General features: G+C 38.0%; 1 protein-coding gene across 2 annotated transcripts in view; it reads right to left on the bottom strand.

The window, feature by feature from the left end:
• Positions 1-26428, bottom strand: part of SESN3 (sestrin 3) — a 73760-nt gene that overhangs the window by 25351 nt on the left and 21981 nt on the right. The window contains exons 2-3 of one of the 2 annotated variants that reach the window (XM_044258272.1): positions 4364-4429; positions 1460-1657 (exon numbers count right to left, since the gene is read on the bottom strand). In XM_044258272.1, the coding sequence (XP_044114207.1) occupies positions 1460-1657; positions 4364-4429 (264 nt within the window). Of the gene's footprint in view, positions 1-1459; positions 1658-4363; positions 4430-5769; positions 5775-26428 lie in introns of those variants that run through there. The other variant, XM_044258274.1, reaches the window with a different exon arrangement.

Below are 26428 nucleotides of genomic sequence, written 5' to 3'. Positions count from 1 at the left end.
TGTTGATATAGCAATCGTGGTACATGTCGCATTCTACTAGTTCTAAACCAATAATAATAATGATAATTGATTTGAAGTTTAATAATTTTAATGACCAATAATTCTTTTCTTACAGATTCCTCCTCCTCCTCCAACTTCTATCACAATACACCATAGATTCTTGAACCAGGACATGTAGTCGACATTTGTACAAGAAAATAACTGTCCCATGTAGGTAATTACCTCCTCAGCCAGAGGTGGGTGTGGATTAACCTCAAATGCACTTCCTGGTTATATCAAGAACATACACATCCATTTCATGATGGTAAACGACATAAACCACGTTCTATTTAAAACTCAATAAAACCTCACTAACTTGTATTCTACCCATTCAGAACACACACTAATTTGGGTGCTCCTCTTACCCCCTTGAAGATAACTGCGATTTCAGTCTTATCTGGGCACTTCACCCACTGAGATAAGACAAGTTCGCTGACACCTTCCTGCCCGTGCAGTCCAACCAGTCTTGACACTGGGAGTCTGGGAAATCCTTGCAAAGCAGACTTTTCACCGCTCCTTTCCCTAGGCCTGCTTCTCAGGAACACAGTATCGTCTCTTCATTCTATTTTCCATATCTTGCTTATCTCTTAGTTTATGATCATTCTAAGTCTGCCTGGGAACTTGCTGTGGTCAAATCTGTAAGCTGGAATTACAGTCTCAGTCATGTTCATCCGTGAAGAAACACAGAACGCCGCCCTTTTCTTGTTTAAAACTTTATGAAAGCATAAACAAGATAATCAAATCAAAGTTGGGAAAAATGAACCTGCTGACTACCAGCTACCTCTGCCAGCCAGCTGTTCTCCTAAACCACCCCAACACAGGGCACTGGGACCAGGTCCTCTGTCTTCTCCAGGAATAATCCACCTGTGACACTGTTCCTTTCTACCTTTCTCATCCCGATTTATAATTCTCTCCACCCCCACTAAAACAATAACTAGTTCACTAGTTTGTACCAAGTACTATATTTAGTGGGGTTATGACTCATTTAAGAATTTTTCCCCCATTGGTGCTAATGGATACTCTCCTCTCCTCTGGCCAAATCAGTAACATTTTTCAAATAGAAAATGAGTAAATCAGATGTCACAACCAACCTGTTTTATATTAATAATAAAAAACAATGCATCAAGAGGCAAAACACGACCTGTGGGATCTTAGGGATAGTCCCTTGGACCCTACTAGCATCATAGCTGTAGGTGAATAAACTGAAAATTCAAGGAGAAACTGAAACTTTAAGGCATGTAAAGCATTCCAAATGCATCCCAGACACACGGTATCTTAAAGACCACAGGCTTCTTCAAGTCTTATTTCTAGAAAAGGGTACTGAGCTCTACACACACAAACACACACACACTAGGAGCGGGGAGAAGGGACAAGCAAGGGCGGTGTGGAGGGAGCGCAGGCAGCCGGGAAGCGGGCGCACCATTATCGCGATGTAGTGCCTGTGTGGTAGAGGAAGGGGGCCATCCATGCGCAGCATGTAGAACTGGCTCCGCAGGAAAGACTCCAGGTACTGAGTGTGCAAACTCATGACCTGCGTGATGTTGTCCAGGCGGCCGGAAGTCGAGTACTCTTCCACAAGAAAGTTCGTGCGCTCATCCACCGTGTTCGCTTGGACAACCTGGTGATGGAGAAGCACACAATGAGTACTGAGAAGCAATGGATCTTTTGTTTACACACATGGTGCCACTCTGGAAGCAAGCGAATGTTCTCTGGGTAGGAACAGGCCCCAAAATTACACAGTTGCTCATACCGGCGCCGGAAATAAATTAAAAAAAAAAAAAAAAGAAAGGAAAAAGCACCACTCGTTTTTGGCTCTGGGACTGCAATTTATTAAACAACAAATGTCAAATCATCAAACACACAGCTCTGAACTTGGAGAAAAGCAGCTTCCATCTGCTCTGCCAGGCGCGGAAGGCACACTTTCCAGGGCCCACTTGCCTGGCCGTTATCACGCCAACTGGTGGAGCGGGAAGCGGTGGTATTCGATTCCCACAGTTACAATTTTATCCCAACGGCCTACGAAGATATTTAATCACATTGTCTTAAGACAAGAGTTTCAGTCTGATCTTGCCCTTGTTTTTGTTCAACATAAAATAAAAAGCTTTCTGAAATCTTTTTAGGGACAAAGGAAAACATGATAATTTGTAGGAAAGTGTTAATTGAAAAATTAATAAGGACACTAGAATACTGTGATTCCTATTTTCAGCCTATTGTATTAATTGTTAAAAGCAAGGTTGGTTATTAAAATGGACATCCTCTATCCCAGGGACTCAAAAGAGCCTTCTCAAAAATAGATTATTATATGTAGCTTTATACACAGTGACAGCTTGGGCATCACACCAAGAATTGGGTCTGAAGGTGTTAAAAGCTTATTAGCACCTTGTAGAAGGACCCGGCTCTGTGGGAATTAATGGACATGAGATGAATATTTCTAGAACTGGTTCATTATTTATTGATATTTTAGAATTAGAATTCTAGACTTAAGAATACATTTCTTATTTCAAATTCAAAATTAAATTCGAGCTCATGCACCTAGTTAACCGCAGAGCCTGGTCTAGAATCCAGATTTTCTAAAGTCCAGACTACTGGTCTTCCCAGAGATCCATACTGTTATTAGAAACTCTGTTTACTCTTTAAGGCTGGCTTCACAGTCTCTTCTGAAAAATAAGTACAAATTATACAAAGGCACTATTGACCAAGGAAGACGTAATCCCAAAGGAAATAGAATGTTTGGAAAGTGTGAACTGTGAGGAAATGTTAATTACAATGGCGTAAAAAAGCAATTTCAGTCCAGCTAGTTATAAAGCCAAGTATACTTTCATTTGCTCATTTCCCCCCATTTTGTCAACTATAGGGACCAAGTGATGTTAAAAACAATAAGCTCTGGATTAACCACATGTAATTAAACATAGAATATTTGTTAATTTTGTTTTGTCTTCTCCAGCAGAGTTTCTTTTGTTTAAGCAATGCCAAAGGCATAAACAAATGCAAGAGGTCCTGAGAACATCGGTTGCTTCTGCAAACCACCTTACCTTCAATATATAGTGTGAAAAAGACTGTTTCAGGAAGTCTTTACGTAAATGAGGTAATCACTCCACCAAGATCCCTGTGCTGGATGGGCACAAACACAGCCCTTTCTGTAACGACTGGTCCCATCTACATCAGCTAGAGATGGAGTTCCTAATGCTAACTTGTTAACATGTTTCCCATGTTAACATGATTGTTAACCTTCCTTTAACCTTTCCATTCAGATGGTAAGGTCACTCAAAAAGCAAAATGAAGATGTAGGACTACTGACTCTGGCAAGGGCCTGGCAAGTATTTTTCAAATTTTATTCATCCCTTCTTTTAAGACAATGCCTGGCACATAACAGGTGCTCTGTGTATCTTTGTTGACTGCTTTCAGAACAATATAGGAATAATGCTGGTGCTTTAAGATAAACGTCTTTGAAGTAGTGAATCAGGATATACAATCATATTCAATAAGGCAATAACTCCTTCTAGCAGAGAAAAACTCCCCAGTTTAGTGGTTCTTAAACTTTTCTTAGCTCATGTATCTATCTAAGAGGCATCTAGGAATCTAGGATGTCGGGCACTTTGCTGTGATCTTTCATAAGGATGTATACTCACAAAAAGGCACAAATTTCTCTTGATTGTCATTTTACGACCTCTCCTTCTTGAAATTACCATCTTGCCTCCTGCTCCCCCAACTAAAGGTACATACTGTATAGACTGAATTGACATTCTCTCCAAGACACTTCTTAGAACCCAAATAAACAAACAAAAGAGTAAGGACTAATGATGTAATATCATTACATTACGTACAATGTAATGACTAATGTCATTAAATTAGTAACGACTAATGATATTCTGCTTAATAGGTTTAGTTGGGAAACTCATTTTTTTCAACTCAATATATTTTCTTAACATTTATGAAACCTATAATCACCATGAAACAGTGGACATTTAGAAAACCTAAAACCTTTGGGTTAATATTAAACTTTATTTAAAAGAAACTTTATTACTATTAGTAGCTTTGTTCAGAAAAGTTATATTTGAAATCAAATATGGTAAAATTCACTTTTTTCTAACCTTGCAGAACTCTAACTCTAAACTAACTCTAAAATAAGATGGCAGATTACTAAACACATAAACTTTTAAGTGAAGTTCAAAAGAAAGTATCTCTGTGGTTCTCTAAAACAGAAATAAGGAACAAAAAGCAAAACACAGGTTTACTTCCATATTAAAAATGGAGATATTCTTTGATATAATCCAGTTATTTTTTTTGCATCACACTTAATGTATTTTAGGACAGATAAACTTACTTCCTTCTCTGGAATAAAGGCACTTGGTCCTCTTGTCAAGGGCTGAGATACTCTGATTCTTTTATCCTGTTTTCAAAAGAAAAGTTTTATGTGTTAATGATGACATTCTAATTAAAGTTAAATTGGTGCAAATAAATTGCTGAGGTACTGAAACAAACTGAATAAATAGAACATAAAATCAAAATAAGGGACAGGTCTCAGATCACAGAAAATCCACAGGGCTAATGTGTGAATAAGATAATGGGGCAAGTTCCTCAAAAAGTTAAAAACCGAACTTATGATCCAGCAATCACATGATTAGCTATTTACCCAAAGAACACAAGAACACTAATGCAAAAGGATACATGCTTCCCTATGTTTATAGCAGCATTATTTACAATAGCCAACATATGGAAGCCACCCAAGTATCCACTGATTCATAAATGGATAAAGAGGGTATAGTATATATATACAACAGGATATTATTCCGCCACAAAAAGAATGAAATCTGGCCATTTGCAACAACATGGATGGAGTCAGAGAGTATAACGCTAAACTAAATAAGTCACTCAGAGGAAGACAAACACCATATGATTTCACTCATATGTGAAATTTAAGAAACAAAACAAACATGCAAAGGGAAAAAAATGAGAGAGAGAGAGATGAATCAAGAACCAGACCCTCAGCTGTAGGGAGCAAACTGATGGTCACCAGGGAGAGGCGGGTGGGGGGATGGGTGAGGTAGGGGATGGGATGAAGGAGAGCACTTGGATGAGCACCAGCTGATGGACAGAATTGGTGAATCACCATATTGTACACCTGAAATTAATTTAAACACTGTATATTAACTAATTGGAATTAAAATAAAAACAAGGAAAAAAAAAAAAGGGATAATGGGGCAAGTGCCTACCTCAGTCCAAAATTTCATTTCCCTCAGTCATGTTCTACAGCCCCAGAGATTTTTAGCCCACAGTTGGCGTGACTGAAACTGTCGATCTCCATAATAAAATAATATCTAACAGTATACTACTGCACTGTTAGACCTCCATCTGGAAGCTCCAGGAAGGGTTGAAATCAGAGGATTCCATGCAATTCCCCAAAGCAATGACCTGACCTGTGGGGTTCTTTTTCCACAATAAAATAGGAATAGACGTATCTAATATAAAGTTTGAAGCTTTAAGTAAGAAAAATGTAAAACTTGGAGAAGTAGGGGTTAACTTAAGGTAAGAAATGGAGAACTTAGCAATCCATATTGGCCCACTTGCTGTTCTATTGAGGACTAACTGGGAGATTGCCAGTGGTATTCTAAGTTTTGATTTATTTGAAGTTTTTATTTTTTTGTTAATTTTTTAAATTAAAAAATATATGGATAACCCCATTTAAGTGTGATATCTATAAAGCTGCAAACATTCCAATCAGGTAATCACTTCCTTCTCTGCAGGCATGTTGGAAAGCTGGAATAGTCAGAGACAGGCTCTCAGGCCTCTGAAGTCCTTCTTAGCCAGGAGGAGAGAGAGAGGAGTCATGGCTACTTAATTTTCTATACCGTAAGTAATATTCTCAAGTTCTAAAAAAGAAGCCCTCTAAAACTGTAACATAAAAACAGGGACTATGCTTACACCATACACAAAAACAGGCTCAAAATGGATTAAAGACTTGGATGTAAGACCAAAAACCATGTAACTCCTAAAAGAAAACATTGGCGGTAAGCTCCTTGACATGGCTCTCAGTGGTATTTTTTTTGGATCCGACTCCAAAGTCAAAGGCAACAAAAGCAAGAATAAACAGGTGGGACTACATCAGACTAAAAAGCTTCTGCACAGAGAAGGAAACCATCAACGAAATAATAAGGCAACCTACTGAATGGGAAAAGATATTTGTAAATCATGTACCTGATAAAAGGTTAATATCCAAAATACATAACAGACATATAATTCAAAAGCAAAAACAAAAGTTCAATTTAAAAAATGGGCAGAGGACCTGGATAGACATTTTTCCAGAGAAGACATTCAGATGACCAGTGGATACATGATAAGATGCTCAACACCACTCATCATCAGGGAAATGCAAATCAAAACAACAATGAGATATCACCTCACACCTATCAGAATGGCTAAACTCAAAAATGCGAGAAACAACAAGTGTTGATGATGATGTGGAGAAAAAGGAACCCCAGTGCCCTGCTGGAGGGAATACAAACTGGGGCAGCCACTGTGGAAGACAGGATGCAGGGTCCTCAAAAAATTAAAAACAGAACTACCCTATGATCCAACCATTCTACTTCTGGGTGTTTATTTGAAGAAAATGAAAACACTAATTAGAAAAAAATATATACACCTCTATGTTTATTGCAGCATTATTTACAATAATCAAGGTATGGATGAATGGAGAAAGAAGATGTGGTATACTGTACATACACAACGATTACTCCTCAGACATGAAAGACAAAGAAATCCTTCCATTTGCGACAACACAGACAGACCTTGAGGGTATTAGCCTAAGTGACGTAAGTTAGAGAAAGATAAATATGGAGTGATTTCACTTACATACGGAATCCAAATGATGAAACAAATGAACACACAAAACCAAACCAAACCTCCAGATAGGGAAAATAGGTTGGTGGTTGCCAGAGGGGAGAAGGGTGGAGAGGCGGGCAGACTGGTGAAGGGGGTAAAGAGGTACTAACTTCCAGTTATAAAATCAGCAAGTCACAGGGATGTGATATACAGCGTGGTGACTACAGTCAATAATATTACATAGCAAATCTGAAAGTTACTATGAAAACAAATCTTAAAGGTTCTCATCACAAGACCAAAAAATGTGTCACTGTGTGGGGTGACAGATGATAACTCGGCTTAAAGGGGTGATCATTTTGGAGTGTACACAAGTGTCGAATCATTATGTGGTACACCCGAAACTAGTATAATGTATACCAATTAAATGTCAATAAAAACAAAATAGAGACTCGGCCATCGTTTGCAAAGATTATAAAGACTGTGTGGGAAATTGAAGAACATGAGAACAGTCTCCTGGAAAAGAGTGCATTAAGCTTCAGGTGCCACCAAGCCCTCCTCAGGCAACTTCCACACCGAGGAAATGACTGTAAATTGTTCCTTATCCAATGTTGGCAATATCTATTTCATGTGACCTTGTCTCTTGTCCAGAGCAGATCAGACGAATCAGCATAAAAAGAGATCTGCCGCCTATGGGTGCTTTGATGTAGAAGTTCTGCCCAAACACAACTGAGGGCAATTTGTTGGACGGGTTAAGATTCTAGAGTTACTGGAGGTATATGCAAGTAATGGACCCTGACAACAAGAAGAGCAACAACATAGCACTCAGAAACAGAGGAAGAGAACACAATAAAGATGCATTAACACGTGTCTGCTGCTAAGGGGAAAAGCACTAGCGTTCCTATAGGGTCACCAACAAAGTCAAGTCTAATCATGGGCTCTCCCGTGTCTTTTCCTCCCTTCCATCCTCCCCTCTTTCTCTCTCCATAAGGTAACTGGAGTCTTTTTTGTTCCTTAAAATCAAAGAGCCTACCAAACACAAAATAGTTATTCTAATCCACTGCTTTTATTTTTCAAAGATTTTTATTTATTTATTTGACAGAGACACAGCCAGAGAGGGAACACAAGCTGGGGGAGTAGGAGAGGGAGAAGCAGGCTTCCCGCTGAGCAGGGAGCCTCATGTGGGGCTTTTAGTTCCCAGGACCCTGGGATCATGACCTAAGCCAAAGGCAGCCGCTTAAAGACTGAGCCACCCAGGCAACCCCCAAACCCTTACTTCAATGAACAGCAGTTACAAAACCAATGGACAAAAGGAGACAGCCAAGTGTTCAGTGATTTTTTTGAGAATCTGATCAGGTACTGTGACAGACTCAGAGGATAGAGAGCAAGCAAAAGAGGGAGGGTCCCTGCCCCCATGAGCATGGCACACAACCTCCATCAATTTTCAGAATTCTATCGGAATAAATATATTGAGTAATGATAACCTAAACCGGCTCAGGTTTCAGAAAGGACCAGGCATTTAGGTTGTATTTATAAAGTGATGACAAATATACCTTAACCTACTGGTCAAAAATACTATGACTCCATGTAAAAAGGAGTGATTTAGAAATTCTAATATCGGCATTTCCTGTCTACAACAACCCAAATCTAGGTTTACCCAGAAAAATAATTTAAAAGAAAATAACAGATTTCTTCTTTCTGCTAGCTGCTGTGAGTTATAGGAAACATTTCAAATACTCTCTCTGTAATACAGCCTAATGCGGTCCTATGTGAAAAGCAATTTCCTTGATGATGAATCATTTCAAATGAATAGAGCAGTTAAGAGAAACTAATTGTGAGGACCTACCACAGGTTTGAGGAGAAAAAATGCCAATGGAAAGGTAAGTGGGCTTTTTTGTTTATATTTATAAAAAAATACATAAAATTCAGAGAAAAGACAGGGAGAGAAAAACCCAAAGTGTATGAAGGGACTTCGGGAGACAAAGAATGATTTATTACTAATATGATTTGTTTGTAAAAATCAGCTTTGAGACATTTATCAACTGAATTTACCATTACATGCTTGAAATTGTTATTCTGTTTACTGTAATATTTTCTGGAACAGAAGATGTTTGAATCTGAAATAAGTCTTCATTACAAATGGAACTTCCCACTGCTGCACTTCAAAGAACATAACATCTCTTCATTTGACCAATTGATAAGAAGCAACAGAGACTCAATTTCATTTGTGTAAACATTCATTTGGCTCATTTAGTCAGCAAACATTGAGAATCTACAACGCGCCAGACACAAATAAGGATAACCTGACAGAAATGCCTACAGCCAACCACGTGGCATATGACAGAGCCCAGAGCAGATGCATATCCACGGTGATGAAGGAAGAGATCATTTTAACAATTACCACTTGCTCAGTCATCCCCCTTTGATTGAACATTGAAGTTATGTCCAGTTTTCACTATTATAAATAATGCTATGATGAGGATCTTTGTATAAAGAGATTTGAGGGCAGACTGTGGTATTCAGGATAGGTTGTTGAGAAGAATCCCCAATGTGGATTTCCTGAGCTTTAGGTCAAATAGCCTTAAAGTTCTTGTTGCAAACTGCAAAGTTGCTAACAAAAATCTTTTACCAATTGTATGGTAATAAAATGGTTATGGTTCATCAGCTGAGAAAACGCCCACTTAACTCATTCACTTCAAAAGTGAAAAACGGCATCCAAAAATGTGATTGAAACTTTTCATGATATCTGAGGTAAAATTTCTTACATTGAGATGTGTAATATAATTAATAATAATACAATATTTTAAATAATAGTTGTTTTTTTTTAAATAATACAGTCTGGGGTGATGCAGCCCCTGAACCTGGGACTAACACAAACTAACAGAAACCAACTAACAGAAACTCCCCATTTGGGCAGTTACTGCAATAGCCCCGGGGAGAGATGATGTGGGCTGACCTAAGAGAGCTGCTTAAACACTGAAGGGAAGGGAAAACTAACGTCATTTTTTTAAAAAAAGATTTTTATTTATTTGAGAGAGAGAGAGCGTGCGAGCATGGGGAGGGGCAGAGAGAGAGGGACAAGCAAAATCTGCAGTGAGCATGGATCCTGGGGTGGGGCTCGATCTCATGACCCTGAGATCATGACCTGAGCGGAAACCAAGAACCAGATGCTTAACCAACGGAACCACCCTGGTGCCCTTGAAAACTAACATCACTGGTAAGTTTTGCCATCATGTATCCTTCTTCGGTTACGTTTTTTAAATGGCACCACTACTGAAATGATCAGCTAGTTCCTGCTTCTATAAAAGGAGCACCTTTTCTGGTGAGGATTTTAGTACTGTCTCAGTTAGCTGCTTTGTGTATTTATAAGAAGGTGAAAAACAAAATTGAAAAAATGATCATGGCAGCTCATAAATTCTACTGTGAACTCATTTTTCTAAGTACCACACCCCTCAGCCCACCTACTTTCTGTCTCTCTGTTTTGAAAGTTGATAAGGTCAAACCCAAAAGAAAGAGGATGGCACCATATCCCAAAGATTCATCTTCAAACCCTAAGCTGAAGCTCTGGTCTCCTGTAATACCCTGTGACACCTTTCCTCAGCTTTTTAAATTTTTGTTCTTTTTAAAATTGTATTTATTTTTTTCTTTCCTCAGCTTTTATTTCAAATCCAAAATGCCCAGGACCAAGTTGCTACCTCATTCACACCCTGATTAACTTTTCTGAAGTCTCTAGGCTTATGTTGCCTTGTACAGTGGCCATCAGTCACATGTGATGACATTTAAATTAATTAAAATTAAAGCTAAAAGTACATCCTCAACCATGCTAGTCACATTTCATGTGCTCAACCACCTCATACGTCCATGGCTAACATAACATAAAGGACAGTGCCGACATTTCCCTGCAGTGACGCAGAAAGTTCTACCAAATAGCACTGCTCTAGAGTCTTCATTTAAATTAAACAAACAAACAAACAAACAAACCAAAAACACATCTTTGGCATTTTAATGGCTTTTTGAAATGATAAATGATTTCATTTATTGATTTGATTGATTTGATGATCACAACGACTCAATCCTATAACCAAGCATTTTAATGTCATTGCAGAAATGCTCTCAACCAAATTAAGAGTGAATCCAGATAAGAGTAATTCAGGAAAAACAAACAAACAATCAGCCAGTTCCAAGAATCCCTGTCTCACTTTCTGCTCTTAGAACAGTCTCCAGAAAAATAAAACCTTTCTCTCCCTTTTACAAAACTATGGTAAAAAAACACACCATGAGATCTGCCACGTTGACAAGTCAAATGTACAGTCCAGAATTGCTCACTGTAAGGACAGTGTTGTACAACAGATGTCTAGGACTTTCTTATCTTGCGCAACTGAAACCCTATACCCACTGAACGACAACTCCACATTTCCCTCACCCCCCAGCCCTTGGCAACCACTACGTTGTGCTTTTTCTGTCAGCACTCTCTTCAGATCCCAGCTGAGATGCTCCTTACATAATCACCAGCCTTCTTGCTTCCTCGCACCATTCAGATCTGTCTCCTGGGCAACTCCACTCTTGGTTGCCTCTCTCACCCTGGAGCACCCATCCTACGGAGTCCCTGACCACTTTCCCTGGACATGCCTGGCATTTCTTTCATTACTATTCATTCTCTCAAGTCAGCATTCTTTTCTAGGGTTTACATCTTCTTTCCATAAAACCAAATTTACTGGGTTTTTTGACAGTCCCTGTACCGGGAGGTGGGCGGTAGGGGGTGGAAAGCAGGGAAAAAAGGGCATGTGAACTGAAAATGAGCAAGCCAGGCAACTGACTCCTGAATCCTTTTCTCTAGCTCAGAGCTAGCTCTTCCTGGCCCTGCAGTCTGGCTGTGGGGCATTCCGAGCTGCAGTTGACTTCATCTGTTTGTAACTTTTGCACCTTAAAATCAACACATTTGAAACAATTCTTCTGGGGCGTCTGACTTCAGCTTCATTCTTCTGGGGCGTCTGACTTCAAGTCATCATCTATAGGGTCCTGGGATCAAGCCAGAAGTGGGGCTCCCTGCTGAGCAGTGGGGGGAGGGAACGGGAGGGTCCTGCTTCTCCTTCTCCCTCTGCCCCTCACCCCACTTGTACACTCTCTCAAATAAATAAATGAAATCTTAAAAAAAAATCTTCTACATCAAACCCACTGTCCCTTCTCACTTTCCTGATTGAGTTGTAATGTCACCACACATAGCAGTAGCCTTAGTTCCAATGGATAGTTAGCTTTGACTCTTCATCGTAGGAGCCTGTGTTCAAACATTTGCCAAACGCTGTTAACTGCCTTTTCCCCACTCAATCTTTAAGTCATCCTCTCCACAGACCCTCCTCAGCCATAAGAATTGAGAAATACTTTCCCTTCACAACTGAGAATAATGTCAATTCAGCGTCTTAGCTTTCCCTCTTGTGGGGAGGCTTTGGGAAGATAACACATAAAAAAATGCAATGCATAATTCAAAATGAGGTCTTAGTTTTAGTTTTCTTTCTGCCAATTTCCCCTGATGTAAAACAAGACCAAACACCCCAAATAAGAATAGCTATATTTTCTCAACAGATGCTGCTCTAACAGAACTCAAGGGTTGTTCTAGAAGTGAAAGTCACCTGCAGCCGCACTAATTTTGAGGAATAACACCACCCTATTTTCCTCTTTTTAAGTATAAAGCTGATATCTTATTCTGCAGAAGCAAATGGCTTTGATCATACCAGCGATTCTTGTACAATGGCCTTGTTTTGTTTCTGTGAAAGTCTAAAATCCCAGGGCGCCTGGCCGGCTCAGTTGGTGGAGCATGTGACTCTTGATCTCGGGGTTGTGAGAAAAAGCCCCACGTACGGTGCAGAGATTACTTTAAAAAAAAAAAAAAAAAAGAAAGAAAAGAAAAAAAAAAGTTAAAGAAAATCTAAATTCCCAAAGCTAGCTCTCGAGTTTTTTTTAGCTGCATTATCTATTACAATAGTCACATGTGGCTATTTCCATTTAAGTTAACTTTAAATAAAGTTAAAAAATGCAGCACCCAAATTGCATTCCTGACCTTTAGGGGTGTACAACAGTCACAGGTGGCTACTGAGATTTGCACAATGCAAATCTAGGATTTTTCTAATCATCGCCCAAGTGTCTGTGGTACAGCACTGCTCCATAGCATCACTTAGTCGTGATTTTGGCAGCTGGGATGATGCAAAGATATAAAATGTTAAAATTTCAGGAATGAACGAAAACATAATAAACATGTATTAAAGTAACTTTAGGGGCACAGGTGGCTCAGTCAGTTAAGCAGTCAACTCTTGATTTTGGCTCAGGTCATGATCTAAGGGTCCGGGGATTGAGGCCTATGTTGGGCTCTATGCTCAGCAGGGAGCCTGCTTGAGATTCTCTCTCCCCCTCTCTCTGCCCCTCCTTGGGGCCCACCATTCATGCTTTCTCTCTCTAATAAATAAATAACTCTTTTTTTAAAAAAGTAACTATAGAAATAAAATAAAAATTGATTTGCATATTAAAACTGGAAAACCAACAACTACAATGGCAGTAAAGTTGGAAGATACCATTCTTCGGAATCTCAATTTGATGACAATGTTCAAATCACTATGTAAAAAGAACATCTCTAAAATGCTAACTTTGGTGTTAAAAAATAAAAGGGCACAGAGAATTTTAAGAAACTTTAAACAATAGTAAATGTAAGTAGGCTTTGTTTTCAAATGTCTTAGACAGTAGTCACAGGATTTGTTTAACCTTTTTCCATAAAATTCCGTAATTTCAATCAAGAAAAGAAAACTAGGTATAAAATAGGAACCAAAACTCTGTCAGTTCTATGTGTTCTAAGATTGTCTTACAAGGGTTGTAAGGTCAAGAATGCTACCATTAGGAAAGTTTCATTTTTCAGGTATGTTATTATTATAGCTGAAAGAAGTTATGTGTGAAATTCATCAGTGGAGATTATGCCTATTAAGTCATTATCTGCTAGAAAACAAAACACTGTAAGGATGAAGATTAATTACATTTAGAAAACGGCTTCTTTTGACATGTAACAGCTAAGCAATTTGCCAGATAACTTTATATAAATCAATTTCAGACACTTGGAAGTCAGGAATTCTTAAAATTATGAGTTTTTAGAGGTAATCAACAAAATATGTGGCCCTAAAAAGCTGATTACCCTGCAGAATTAAGTGCTATAACTTCCTGCTCCTAAATACTTTAAAATTATTAAATTTCATTTTCACTTATCTCACCAGTTTATCACAGGAAAGCAAAACACATGCACATCCCATTTATTAAAATGTAAAAACTATGTATGAATTTATCTCTTTAGGAGAGAATATATTGAGTAATATGTATCATTAACTTGACACAGAGACACTTAAGAGAGGTTTTTAAAATCTTCAACATATAAAAATTATGGCAAAACAGAAATCTGACTCCAGAGTGCACACTGATCCCATAGCTTTTAAAGATAGCCTGAGGGGGCGCTTGGCTGGTTCGGTTGGTAGACACCCTGTGACTCTTAATCTCAGGGTCGCAAGTTCAAGCCCCACATTGGGTATGGAACTTATTTAAAACAAAATAATAAATAAGTAAGTAAATCCCAAGAAGGCAATTTAATACCTTCAACACTTTTGTTTTTTTTTAACATACAACAATGACAAAGCATCCTGCCTATGTAACACATGGCCCAAGCAAAAATTTTAATTGTGACTACAAGAAAGCCAACTGCAATGATCAATACGAACAGTACGTTTCAGTTGTTGAGTCTCCTTCTACTCTTTACAGGTGTTTGGCACAAACTACTACAGGAAGGGCAGAGATGGACAGGTAGCTCCATGCTATTAGGTAATGCTGATGCCATCTTTTTGTTCCTTGGCAGACGATTTCAGGGATAAGGCCTGGGTTTAGAGAAATTGATGACATTGCGTATTTCAGAGGAAAAGGGCAAATGGAAAGGAACAAGATTAAAAACTCTTATCACTACCTAAAGGCTCTAAGATTAATTAGAACAGACTGGTAATTTTACAGTAAACTCAAATTTAAATTTCTGTAATGATCTGGAATATATGTTGTGTTCCCACCACCAAAATGGCCTAAAAGACAATTTAACAAAGTTGTGACTTCTCCTACACTAGATTAAAATATGTGTTGACCTGCATGATATAATAACTGAGATCCAAGGTCATTTTGTGAGAAAAGATCTGGTAGCGGAAAATGGCAATAGCACCAAGGATGGGAACCTTTCAAATCCTGCCAAAATCTCTCCTATGACTTGGAGCTAGGGTGTGCAAAGAACCACTGACGTCAGGAGCCCCGTCAGGCATCACAGTGCGTGGCAGAGATGCACTGATACTCCAAAGAGCGCTCAAAATTCCCCTTCACAGGTGGGAGACCCTGCCTCACTTCCAGGGCCTGAGACCAGGAGTGGACTCCTTTTTACACACCTAGTAAAATGAAGCCTACCAAGTCCCTCTAGCAACAACAGCTCGAACCCGGCCAGAGTCACTGGAAGAACATGCAAAGACCTTGTTAACTTTGAATTTCAGTGATTCCTTACAAACACATACTGGCTAAAATTTTACCTTGAAATCTCAAAACACTTCCACTAAAAGCAATGCACTTATCCAGTGTATTTTTTTGTAAAGATTTTATTTATTTATTGGCGGGGAGGGGTGAAGGGAAAGGGAGACGCAGGCTACTCTCTGGGCAGGGAGCCCAACATGGGGCTTGATCCCAGGACCCTGAGACCATGACCTGAGACAAAGCCAGATGCTTGACTAGCTAACTGAACCACCCAGGCGCCCCCACCATCCAGTGTATTTTAGCGATTTCTTTACCTTCTCACTCCCCTGCTAAGCCGTCAGCTCCTGGTGGTCCTGCATAGTGCCTTGTCCATCTTTGAGCATTTCACCTTAATACAGACTACAGTGTGAGATAAACGTCTGGTCCATTTTTTCAAGTTTTACGTAATGATCATTTGAATAACAGGATTTTTTTTCCTATTTCATTTTTCAAAAAATTAGTTCCAAGAAATGAGGCATCAAGATTAAGCAACTCTCATTAAAAAAACAAATCTTGGTGTGCCGTTTTGTAGGAACCATTTGGTAAATGTGTTTTACCAACAGTCGGCCTAAAGATACATAAATTCACCTACTAAGTAGGACTATTATCGAGCAGAAATCAGTAATAATACTTGCTATAGCAGCTGCAGTCAAGTACACAAAGATGAATGGGCCTCATTCCATCAATAAAATAATTAAACACATATATCCATATAGCAAAGGGGAGCTAATGAGTTAAACTTGCACTGCAGTATAGCTGAATTTCTAAATGAGCTTTCCCCTGGCTAGTAACAAAAATCTCTTAAATTTTATTCATTAGAACACATGGTGAACTCCGTGCAAAGTGCAGGCAAGTTTTTCTGTTTTTATACAGACAATGAAATAGCAAACTTGTAAAAACAAAAGGACCACTAGCACCCTGTACAACCACAGACTGACACCAACTTATAAAGGTAGGAATATTAAAAACAAATACGGGAGAGGCATCTGGGTGGCTCAGCCAGCTAAGCACCCAACTCTTGATTTCTGCTCGGGTCATGATCTCAGGTTTTTAAGATTGAGCCTCACGTCATAGGGCTCCACGTTGGGTGTGAAGCCTACTTAGGATTCTCAATCTCTCTCTCTTAAAATAAAATAAAATAAAATAAAATAAAATATGGAGCTGGGATAGTCTTAAATTACTTGAGTATTGTCATACTACAAGCTAATCCTTTAAACTGGAAGTAAATCTAAAATCATGTTCATGTCCAAGGCCATCCAGAGGTAAGCAGTAAAAAACACACATCCTTTTCCGCTTTCCATGTAATGCCACAAAGTAGCATAAATCTATCAAGTTAGTTTCACCTATAAATTAAAAGTTGGTAGTTCCTTTAAAAGATTTTACTTATTTATTTGAGACAGAGAGAGAGAAAGAGAGCTGGGGGGTGTCAGGAGGGGCAGAAGGAGAGGGCATTCCTCCCACTGCTAGCTGCAGGAGTCCACCCCGGGACTCGATCCCAGAGCCTGAGATCATGACCTGAGCCAGAGGCAGACGCTTAGCTGACTGAGCCACCCAGGTGCCCCTAAAAATCGGTAGTTCTAATACAACAGGTCTTTTCTGTATTCTGTGGAAGTTAGATATATTTAACCAGAGCTTCCTGAGACTCTGCCTTGCCTTTCTGATGTCCATTGAAATTCTACCCATTCCCCATTTAAGACCTGGCTCAAGTACCATCTTCTTTGGTCTCCCCTCCACTCCTACCAATCCCCAAGACCTGCTTTGAATTTAAACCTATTCTTAAGATTCGCAATTGTGTTCCTCTCTTTTATAACTATTAACATATACTGTTATCTTTTCACTCCTTTCAAATAATAAATAAAGCTCCTTAAAGAGCAAGATCAATTTCTGATACACTATCTGTAGTGTGCCAGCACAGCAGCATGGAAACAATGGGGGGCAGGAGTCTGGTACAGACTTTTGCTTCAGGGCAAAAGTATCCTGTGCACTTGAGGCCACTGTCTGTCTTCTCAGTGAGAAACAACAGTAAGTCAAACTCATAAACAGTCCTGGACATCAATCCATTACTTTCCCTGCACCCCCTGGGTTCCCTATGTGACACTTTTTCTTGTTTATTTTCTTATATTGATAAAACAAATAATATCTGCAATTTCTCATAATTTGTAATATTTTCTAGAAATCAGTAATAATATTATTACACGCTGTGACACTAATAATCCGGAACAATAAATGCTCCTATATAAGCTTTTCAGTGTTGAACACTTTTTTTTTTTAAGAGATGTGGAACTAAGAAATACACTTGCTAAACATGTTATTAAAATTTTGGGCTCAAGCCCAAGACAACGAGGAGAGGACTATTACTCTTTGTATCTGAGATAATGGGAGTCCATAATAACTACCTAAGTTGGTACTTCTCTATTAACATATAGACAATATACTTTCCTACTACCAATTATAGGATCTCTCCTCAAGTTCCACAAAAGTACTAAAAAGGGCTTTACTTCTCTACAAACAATGTTTCAAGTTTTGTATTGTGTAATAATAAAAACTCTCCTTGATTTTAGTAAGTTTTACTATTAAAATTAGGTCCTAACTAGATTAAAGGAAATTAAAATTGGGAGTTTGAGAAAGTAAGACTTTTGAAGAAACAAACAAACAAAAATGCTATGAATGTAGTTTCCTTGGTATATGAAGGATACATAGTTTCGTTTTTTAAAGATTTACTTATTTATTTGAGAGACAGAGCATGCAAGGAAGGGGCAGAGGGAGAGGGGGTAGGGGAAGAGAGAGTCTGAGCCCCAAGCCCTGAGGTCATGACCTGACCCAAAACCAAGAATCAGATGCTTAACCGACTGTGCCACCTGGGTATCCCAAGGAAACACAGTTTTAAATCAATCTTCTAAACTCAGCATCTACCACCTAGGTTGTAATAAAATCAAAAGGCCTTTAGGTTATTCTAATGCAACACAGGAGGCCGGCACAGTTTCCAGATCTTTCAAAACAGGATGATTAACAAAATACAGATCACTTGCTTACCTTAGAGGAATCAGGAGAAAAACATCAAATACAATTGATTTGTAGATTTACAAAACATCAGCATTTTAACCACCTGAAAACCAATACTTCTTTACACACGGAGTAGTAAAAAATAACAAGAAACTTACGGTCTAATTTAAATTGAGAAAGTACCTTTCACAGCCTCCCAGGAAAGGAACACAACAACTGAGCAAATTAAAGTGTGTTTGATTTTACACTGAATTACATTCAACTTTAGTTGTAAAGAAATTTAAAAGAAAAACAGAAGTTTTTGTTTCGTTTTGGAAAGAACAGTCGTCTTTTAATTCTTGCCTGGAATAGAAAGTCTGATCTGAATAATAAAATAATAATCATAATCTAATAGTTAATTCTCATTAACTTCATTTCTGATCTATGGTGTCAACCCCTAATCTACAAACAGAGAACTACAAAACTGTACTTTAATGAGCATAGGTAAATTTAAAGCCTATTGAAATTACAATTAAAACCATGAGTTGTTATGCTCATTTATTTTTTTATTAAAGATTTATTTATTTAGTTTAGAGAGACGAGAGCACAAGATGAATGGGGGGGAGGGAGGGAGAAGGAGAATCTCAAGCAGACCCCCCAACCCTGAGATCATGACCTGAGCTGAAATCAAGGGTCCCAGCGCTCAACTGACTGAGCCACCCAGGCACCCATTATGCTCATTTCAGTGGATGGTTCATAAACATTTTGGTATCAGGACCTCTTTATACTAAAAATTATTGACTCCAAAAGCTTTTATGTAAGTAATATCTATTAATAGTTACCATGTAAGAAATTAAACCAAAGAACATTTTGAAGTATTTATTCATTTTAAACTAAAAACAGAAGTAATAAACCCATTACATGTTAACACAAGTGAATTTTTTGGAAACTGTAGACAGCAGCAAAAAATCTTTGAGAAAAGGAACATTATTTTACATTTGAGCAAATATTTGGCTTAATTAAAAAGAACTGGAGTCTTATATTTGCTTCTGCATTCAAAATGTTGCTATGTGTTGTAGTGATTGTACAACATGAATGAAGTCTGGCCTTTACAAAGACGTAATTGGAAAAGGGAGGTCTATTTTTAATAGCTTTGCACACCATTTTGCACATTCTTTGATACTACACTAAAACTAGACAAATGGTAGCTTTTATAACTTTGTTGCAATGTAGAATCTGAAGTCTTATTAATAAGTTTCTTACTGTGCTGCATTAAAATTCATTGGCTTATCTTGTAATAAATGGATCATTGACCCACATATGATTTTGTAATGTTAACCACTGGTCATTTAGAAAGTATTGGTTCCTTGAGCTTTGCAAGTTTTTAAAATAGTGATACATATAATATAATATTAAAAATAAAATTTGTTAATACCATCACTCATCACATCAGAGGCATTCGTAAGTACGGAGAAGTGGTCAAGCTCATGGTAGAGGATAGCAGTTTTCAAAAATTCTTTTCTCATGAGAGCTCACATTTTATCATGAGCAGTAAGTTCTGTCAGTTGTTTTCCTCAAAGTGGCAGGCTCACTTGGTTAGTTTTTGTGACTTAGTTATCGAAACTGCCAGATACCCAAGTCTGAGTAACCATCTGTCATTCTTTCACGTGCAAATGGTGTTCAATAAAATGACTAGTGTGGCTCACAACTCAGTGTCACATCTGCTTTGCCTGGAGAAACTGCCTTACTTTGGCCTGCTGCAGCGCTCTGTGCATAGTCTCTATTTTGAAAGAGACTTAAAAGATAAGTCTTTTTGCAAATGACTGAAACTGTTTATAAGATTACCTAATTAAAAGAGGTTAGGTATCCTTATAAATGGTTTCAGTCATTTGCAAAAGATTGCCACATTTCACCTTCATAGTAAGACAGAGTATCAAGAAGCTCTTAGAACAATTATGATGTTTTGGTTTTCTCATTATAGAACTTAGGTCTATTATAGGTCACAGAACTTCTATGGAAGTGCTCATTTGTAAAATAAACTTTCAACAGATGAAGTACATACAAATGATCAAGAAAACCCTGTAGGAAAAGCACAATTTACTACCGTATAGTAAAATATATTTCTATAATTAGGAGTTGTGTTGGCATATGAACAGATTCACAAACCAATGGAACATTTGTAATTATGACTCAGTATCTGGAATTGGTAATTCAAACACACACACACACACACACACACACACACTCCTTTTACATGTTACAAAAACACCATAGGCAAAATCACATGATAAACACCTGAAATTTAACCACAAACAATAGTTACTTCTCTAATTGTTTAAGGAGCTCCCAAAAATCAACAGGAAAAAAGCAAAACCAAAGGAAAAAAAAAATGGACAAGGAACAGGCATTAACAGAAGAAATTACTCATAAAAAGAGAAAAGCAAACATTACATTTCATGTATCAGATTGGCAAATAACCAAGTTAGGCAACAGTATTTATTGACAAGACTATGAGGGAACGGACACTCTCAAAAATTGTGGGAATGCAAGAATCCAACAACTCTCAGGGACAGGAATTTAACAATGTCTGGAAATATTACACATGCATTTATCCTTTGACCCAGCAATCTCACTTCTGAGAATCTAATCCATCGCTACATCCATAAAAAAGGATGAGGAAAATGTCTATGTACTAAAAATAACTTGAAACTGAATCTAATCAAGCTTTTAGTCCAGATTTCAAATTAACAGGACACAGAGGGTGAAAGGCAAAGTTAAAAGACAACATGAGAAAACAGAGAAAAATATCCTGATTATGAAAGATCCTATAGGACAACTGCCCCAACTGGTTAAAGGCATGGGGGAAAAAAAAAAAGCAGCAGGAGCAATGAAAGAGGAAAGCCTATTCTGAAGACAGACTTCAAAGACACAGCTTCAGAGAACTTAAGTCAGAAAAAGTCAACTCTAAAAAGACATGGAACAATGAAAGGAAACTGAATAACATGAAATATTACATGATATCACACAATTATTGTCAATTTTGTTAGGTGTGATAATTCCCATTGTAGTTATACAAGAATGCATTCATATACTTTAGATGCTAATGTAGCAGGGGTAAAAGAAAATGGCTTTGAGATTTAATTAATTTAAATTACCTCAGCGACAATAACAGCACTGGATTGATGAAGTGGCAATGTCTTGCAATATTGAATTTGGTGACGGCTTTTGGAGGCTTGGTGTATGGTATTTTCTGCTTTTGTATAGCTTGATGTTTTTTATGATCTTTTCAAAAATTTTATTTATTTATTGGAGAGAGAGAGAGAGCGAGAGAGCACAAGACAGCGGGAGTGGCAGAGGGAGAAGCAGACTCCCCACCAAGCAGGGAGCCCGATGTGGGACTCAATCCCAGGATTCTGGGATCATGACCCGAGCAGAAGGCAGCTGCTCAATCAACTGACCCCCCAGGTGCCCCCCAGAAGTTTTCTTTCTAAAAGTTTATTTGAAAGGTCTTGGGCTAAGTACTGGGAGTACGAAGATAAAGTGTAAGTGCTGACCTCAAGCAAATATCATGTAAATAAATATGGATGTACAATTACAATAGACATTAGGAGATATAAGGGAGATGACCAAAACAGAAATACCTAACTCTGCCAGCAAGGGGATGGATCAAAAGAGCCTTCCCAATGGGACAGATCTCTAGAAAGGCATGGAAATGTGTCACGCCATCTAGAAAATAGATGGGTGTATATGCATACAACATTCCAGGTAAAAGGAACAGAATATGCAAAGTCATGACATGTTTAGGGAATTATATACTGTTCTACCTGATCCCTGAACCTCTCTCAGGGAATAAGCCTAGAGAGATAGGCAAGAGTCATATCATGAATGCCAGACCAAAGAGACTGGACTTCATATGAACAACAGACAATATTAAACAGATTATATTTATCTTTTAAGAAAATATTTCTGACATCAAAGAAATATGGGGTTGTCTGGAGAATGTAACACCTGTTAGACAGCTCCTATAATTTCTAGGAGAGAGAAGATATGGGTTCACTAAACAGTGTGGATTAAAAGTCATTCTGTTGAGAGCTATTTAGGAGACAGAATAAAGAGTACGGAGGGGCTGACTGGATAGGAGGGGGAAGGAGTGAGAGAAGTCTAGGTTTCCTGTCAAGTGACTGGATGGATGAATAATGGTGGTACCAAGTGATAGAAAAGAAATCAAGAGAAGGGGCAGCTCAGATTTAGGATGATCTATTATCTATTATTATATCTATTGATATAATCTATTAATAATAATAGATTATAATCTAATTGATTATAATCTATTGATATAATAATCTATTGATATAATTGTATAAGGCGGGAATTGTTTCAGGGAGAGGAGACTGGCAAGAGTCAAGTGTTTGATTATTTTCATCTGCATTTAAAGACTCAAACTTCCTGTTAGGCTGAACACTCTAACATTTAATGGCAACTTCTCACCACCTGTTCACAAAGTCTCTGTCAGTGACTAATATGTGTCCCACCTCCACCACCGTCCCATTATTATACACATTGTATCTCCAGCTACGCCAGTGGGAAGGGGAGGGAAGACGGTAGAAAGAGGGTGAAGTTTTTAATATTCTGGCCCTTATCTAGCTTTCCAGTGCTTGTTTTCCAAGTGGTCCTACCATGAACACCTGGCTTCAACTACCCTGATCTGCTGACTCCCAAACCCTCCTTTGCATATTTCTGTACCTTTGTTCCTTTGTCCTTGAACCTCCACCTGGGGAATGCCACGTCCCTTCTTCATCATATTTATCATGGTGTTACTAACTTCTCTCCACAGACCCAACTCAGTTCCTACATTCTCAATACTGAATCATTCAACAGCAAGTTTGTACCTTCTTCTGGTTTCTCACTTAAATGACACCTGATCTACCTTTACATAGCTTTGTCTTCTACTTCACTAATTTAATTCTAGAAGTAATTCCACCTTACTTGATCATAAATTCAGATCCGGTGCTCAGCAAATGCTGACTGACCCGGTAACATCTTGATATATTACTGAGACGATTACACATTTAATGATGATATTAAGTAGCTCTTTTGGGGCAATGACCACCTTAAACAATTTTTTTTAAAGATTTTATTCATTTACCTCAGAGAGGAAGAACGAGTACACCAGAAAGAGAGGCAAACGGAGAAGCAGATTCCCTAGCGAGCAGGGAGCCAGGCATGGGGCTCTACCTGGGGCTCAATCCTAGGACCCCAGGATCATGGCCCGAAACAAAGGCAGACACCCAACCGACTAAGCCATCCAGGCACCCCCTGCCTTAAACAGTTATTGTCATCCTGGACTCAGGCTAGTCCTAAAACACACACTCACACACACACAGACAATCACAACTGAATAGAATCATCCCACATCCAAACATTTGGAATTTGTTTGGGCAACAAAATTCTCAGAGTGTAGTTTTGGTTGAAAGAGCTATAATTATGTTACAATTAAAATCCATGGAAGGTATCTTCTAATTATCAAAAAGACTGTCTTTAATTTGTTATTGTCCTGATATCTCCTCCCATTTTCCAGATTAACTTCTATATAGATGCTATTCACACACCTTTCTCTTCTTTATCATTCTGTGTAACTAATTTAACTTATGTTAGGTGGCTCCGTTGCACAATGGATAGCGCATTGGACTTCTAACTTATGTTAACTAAGGACAGCCTCTTTTTAAGGCCTCAGTGTGAGTATACTAATCCCTAGTTTTTTAATCAACTCAGAGATGAGAGGGGCTCTTGGGTGGGTCAGTTGGTTAAGTGTCTGCCTTTGCGAAGCTCAGGTCATGATCCCAGGATCCTGGGATGGAGCCCCTGCTTCTCTCTCCCTCTGCCTCTCCCCCAGCTTGTGCTCTCTCTTCCGCTCTCTCTCTCTCTCTCAAATAAACAGAAACAAAACCTTAGGAAAAAAAAAAAAAGATCGCATTCATATGATGTAAGCTTTACTAATTTTTTTAGCATTAAAAAGACATCAAATGGGAACCAGAGCAATTCTAAGTTAAAAACACACATTCAAATCAACCAACCAACCAACAAATCAGTTTTCACTAACTGGATTCTTCATTAAAAAAAAAAATATATATATATATATATATATATATATATTTTTTTTTTTACTTATTTGAGAAAGAGGGGGAGAGAGGGGCAGAGGGAGAGGGAGAAGCAGGCTCCCTGATGCACAAGGAGCCTGATGTGGGGCTCGATCCCAGGACCCTGGGATCATGACCTGAGCTGAAGGTAGACACTCAACTGACTGACTGAGCCACCCAGGTGCCCCTGAATTCTTCATTGTTAAACAGCTAGTGTAATAGCACTTTTAAGACTATAAAAAGTAGAAAAGCTGCCTAAAGGATTTTACAAACTAGCTGGTGAAATTAGACATAAGCACCTCAAACAATGATAAACAGAACAGTGTGTAACTAAATGCTACCGGCAAGGTGATATGATGTAAAGGTACCAAAAACCTGCATTCTTCTTCAGCACTGAGAGAATCTGTTCAATTTCCAGGGCATCAATTTTCTCACTTGAAAAATGAAACAGATCATCTCTAAGGGCCTTTTTGTATTCCCATTCTCTGGTCATACAAAATGCTGTAAGCAACTCTAAAAAAACAGTCTTCAGAAACAAATAACCAAAATACCTTAAAATTACCTTCTCATTATTCTTACTAGTTTAAAACAAGTATTTTTTTAAATAACCATTTTACTTAATCTCTTAAAAAGCTGATAAACTCAGATTTTGAATTTTTGGTAAAATGTCATGAAACCAAGATTAGAAAATAAACCTTGTTACAGATATAACTGACATATTTTTATAACAGAATGACTTTCACTTTAAATTTATTTAAAACCTTTTTCAATGTTCTACATTTTCTGTTCTGTATAAATGATCCAGTTGAGAAGAAATACCATACTCTAACAAAATTTTTAAATTAAATAAAAAAAATCCACGTCCTGTAAGGATTCATGTTGCTTTATAAGATTAAAAATCTCTATTATTGTAAATGATTTTTCCAAGTCCTCACAAAATGATGTATGGACTTGTTGTTTTCAGATATTTCTATTAAGAAATGTATTGTAGAATTTTATCTTCACCATTAAGGATTATTAGGCCTCTATATATTAGTGAGTCTTTATTGTCCATAATTTATTTTTTAGGGAGTTCGTATAATCTTAACAGATCTTCAAATACAGCTATTTCTTCACTAGAACGCAATCTTCAAAAAAACCCACATTTTTCTCTTCTAAAAGAAGAGTCACGTGACCTTCAGTATGCTTAACATGTATACAGTGATCAGAATTGATGGGATGGCCACTAAGACAGGATGCCTCCCTCATCTGGCTGGTTGGTGCTGCCTTTTGGCTGGAGTGCCATGCTTCTCCTCCACGTGGGCTGCTTTTGCTTCCTCCAATAGGGCAGCTTGGTTCCAGAAAACCCCACAACCAACTGGCAAAGGTTGAAGCTGCAGGTCTTCCCCATGAGTTTTTATTGATAATTCTTCAAAGCCTAACCTTACTTTCAAAAGCAAAAACTTTTAGTTTTCTTAGTTGCACCCCAGCCTACCTTTGTTCCAGGATGAGTGTATTAGAGTGGGAACAGCCAGTTCTTTAGGCACAATTACAAGTGGAACCAAGACATACAAACTAAGTTCACAAACACAAAGTACCTTTCCAAACCAAAAGAACTTGATTCAGAGACTAATCAAATGGTGATTTTATATTATGATCAAGAGCAGAAGTGACCTTAGCGATGTTAAGTCACTCTTACCCATCATGTAAATAAAGTTATTCTTAGTAAGGCTGAATAGATATGTGATTACTTAAGCAGAATTTAGTTGGCAAATATTTTTAAATACTTTTAACATACCAAAATAGACTTCTGCATTTCAGAAGTCAATAGTTTCTTTTGTATTTTATAAATGCTATTATTTGATTTCTTAGTGAAACTAATTAAATTTTCAAATAAGGATGCTATATGAAAC

This window comes from Neovison vison, chromosome 7 (assembly GCF_020171115.1).
Source record: "Neovison vison isolate M4711 chromosome 7, ASM_NN_V1, whole genome shotgun sequence".
NCBI lineage: Eukaryota > Metazoa > Chordata > Mammalia > Carnivora > Mustelidae > Neogale > Neogale vison.
The sequence above is the reverse complement of the archived record's forward strand: the minus strand, read 5'-3'. Positions and strand labels throughout refer to the sequence as shown.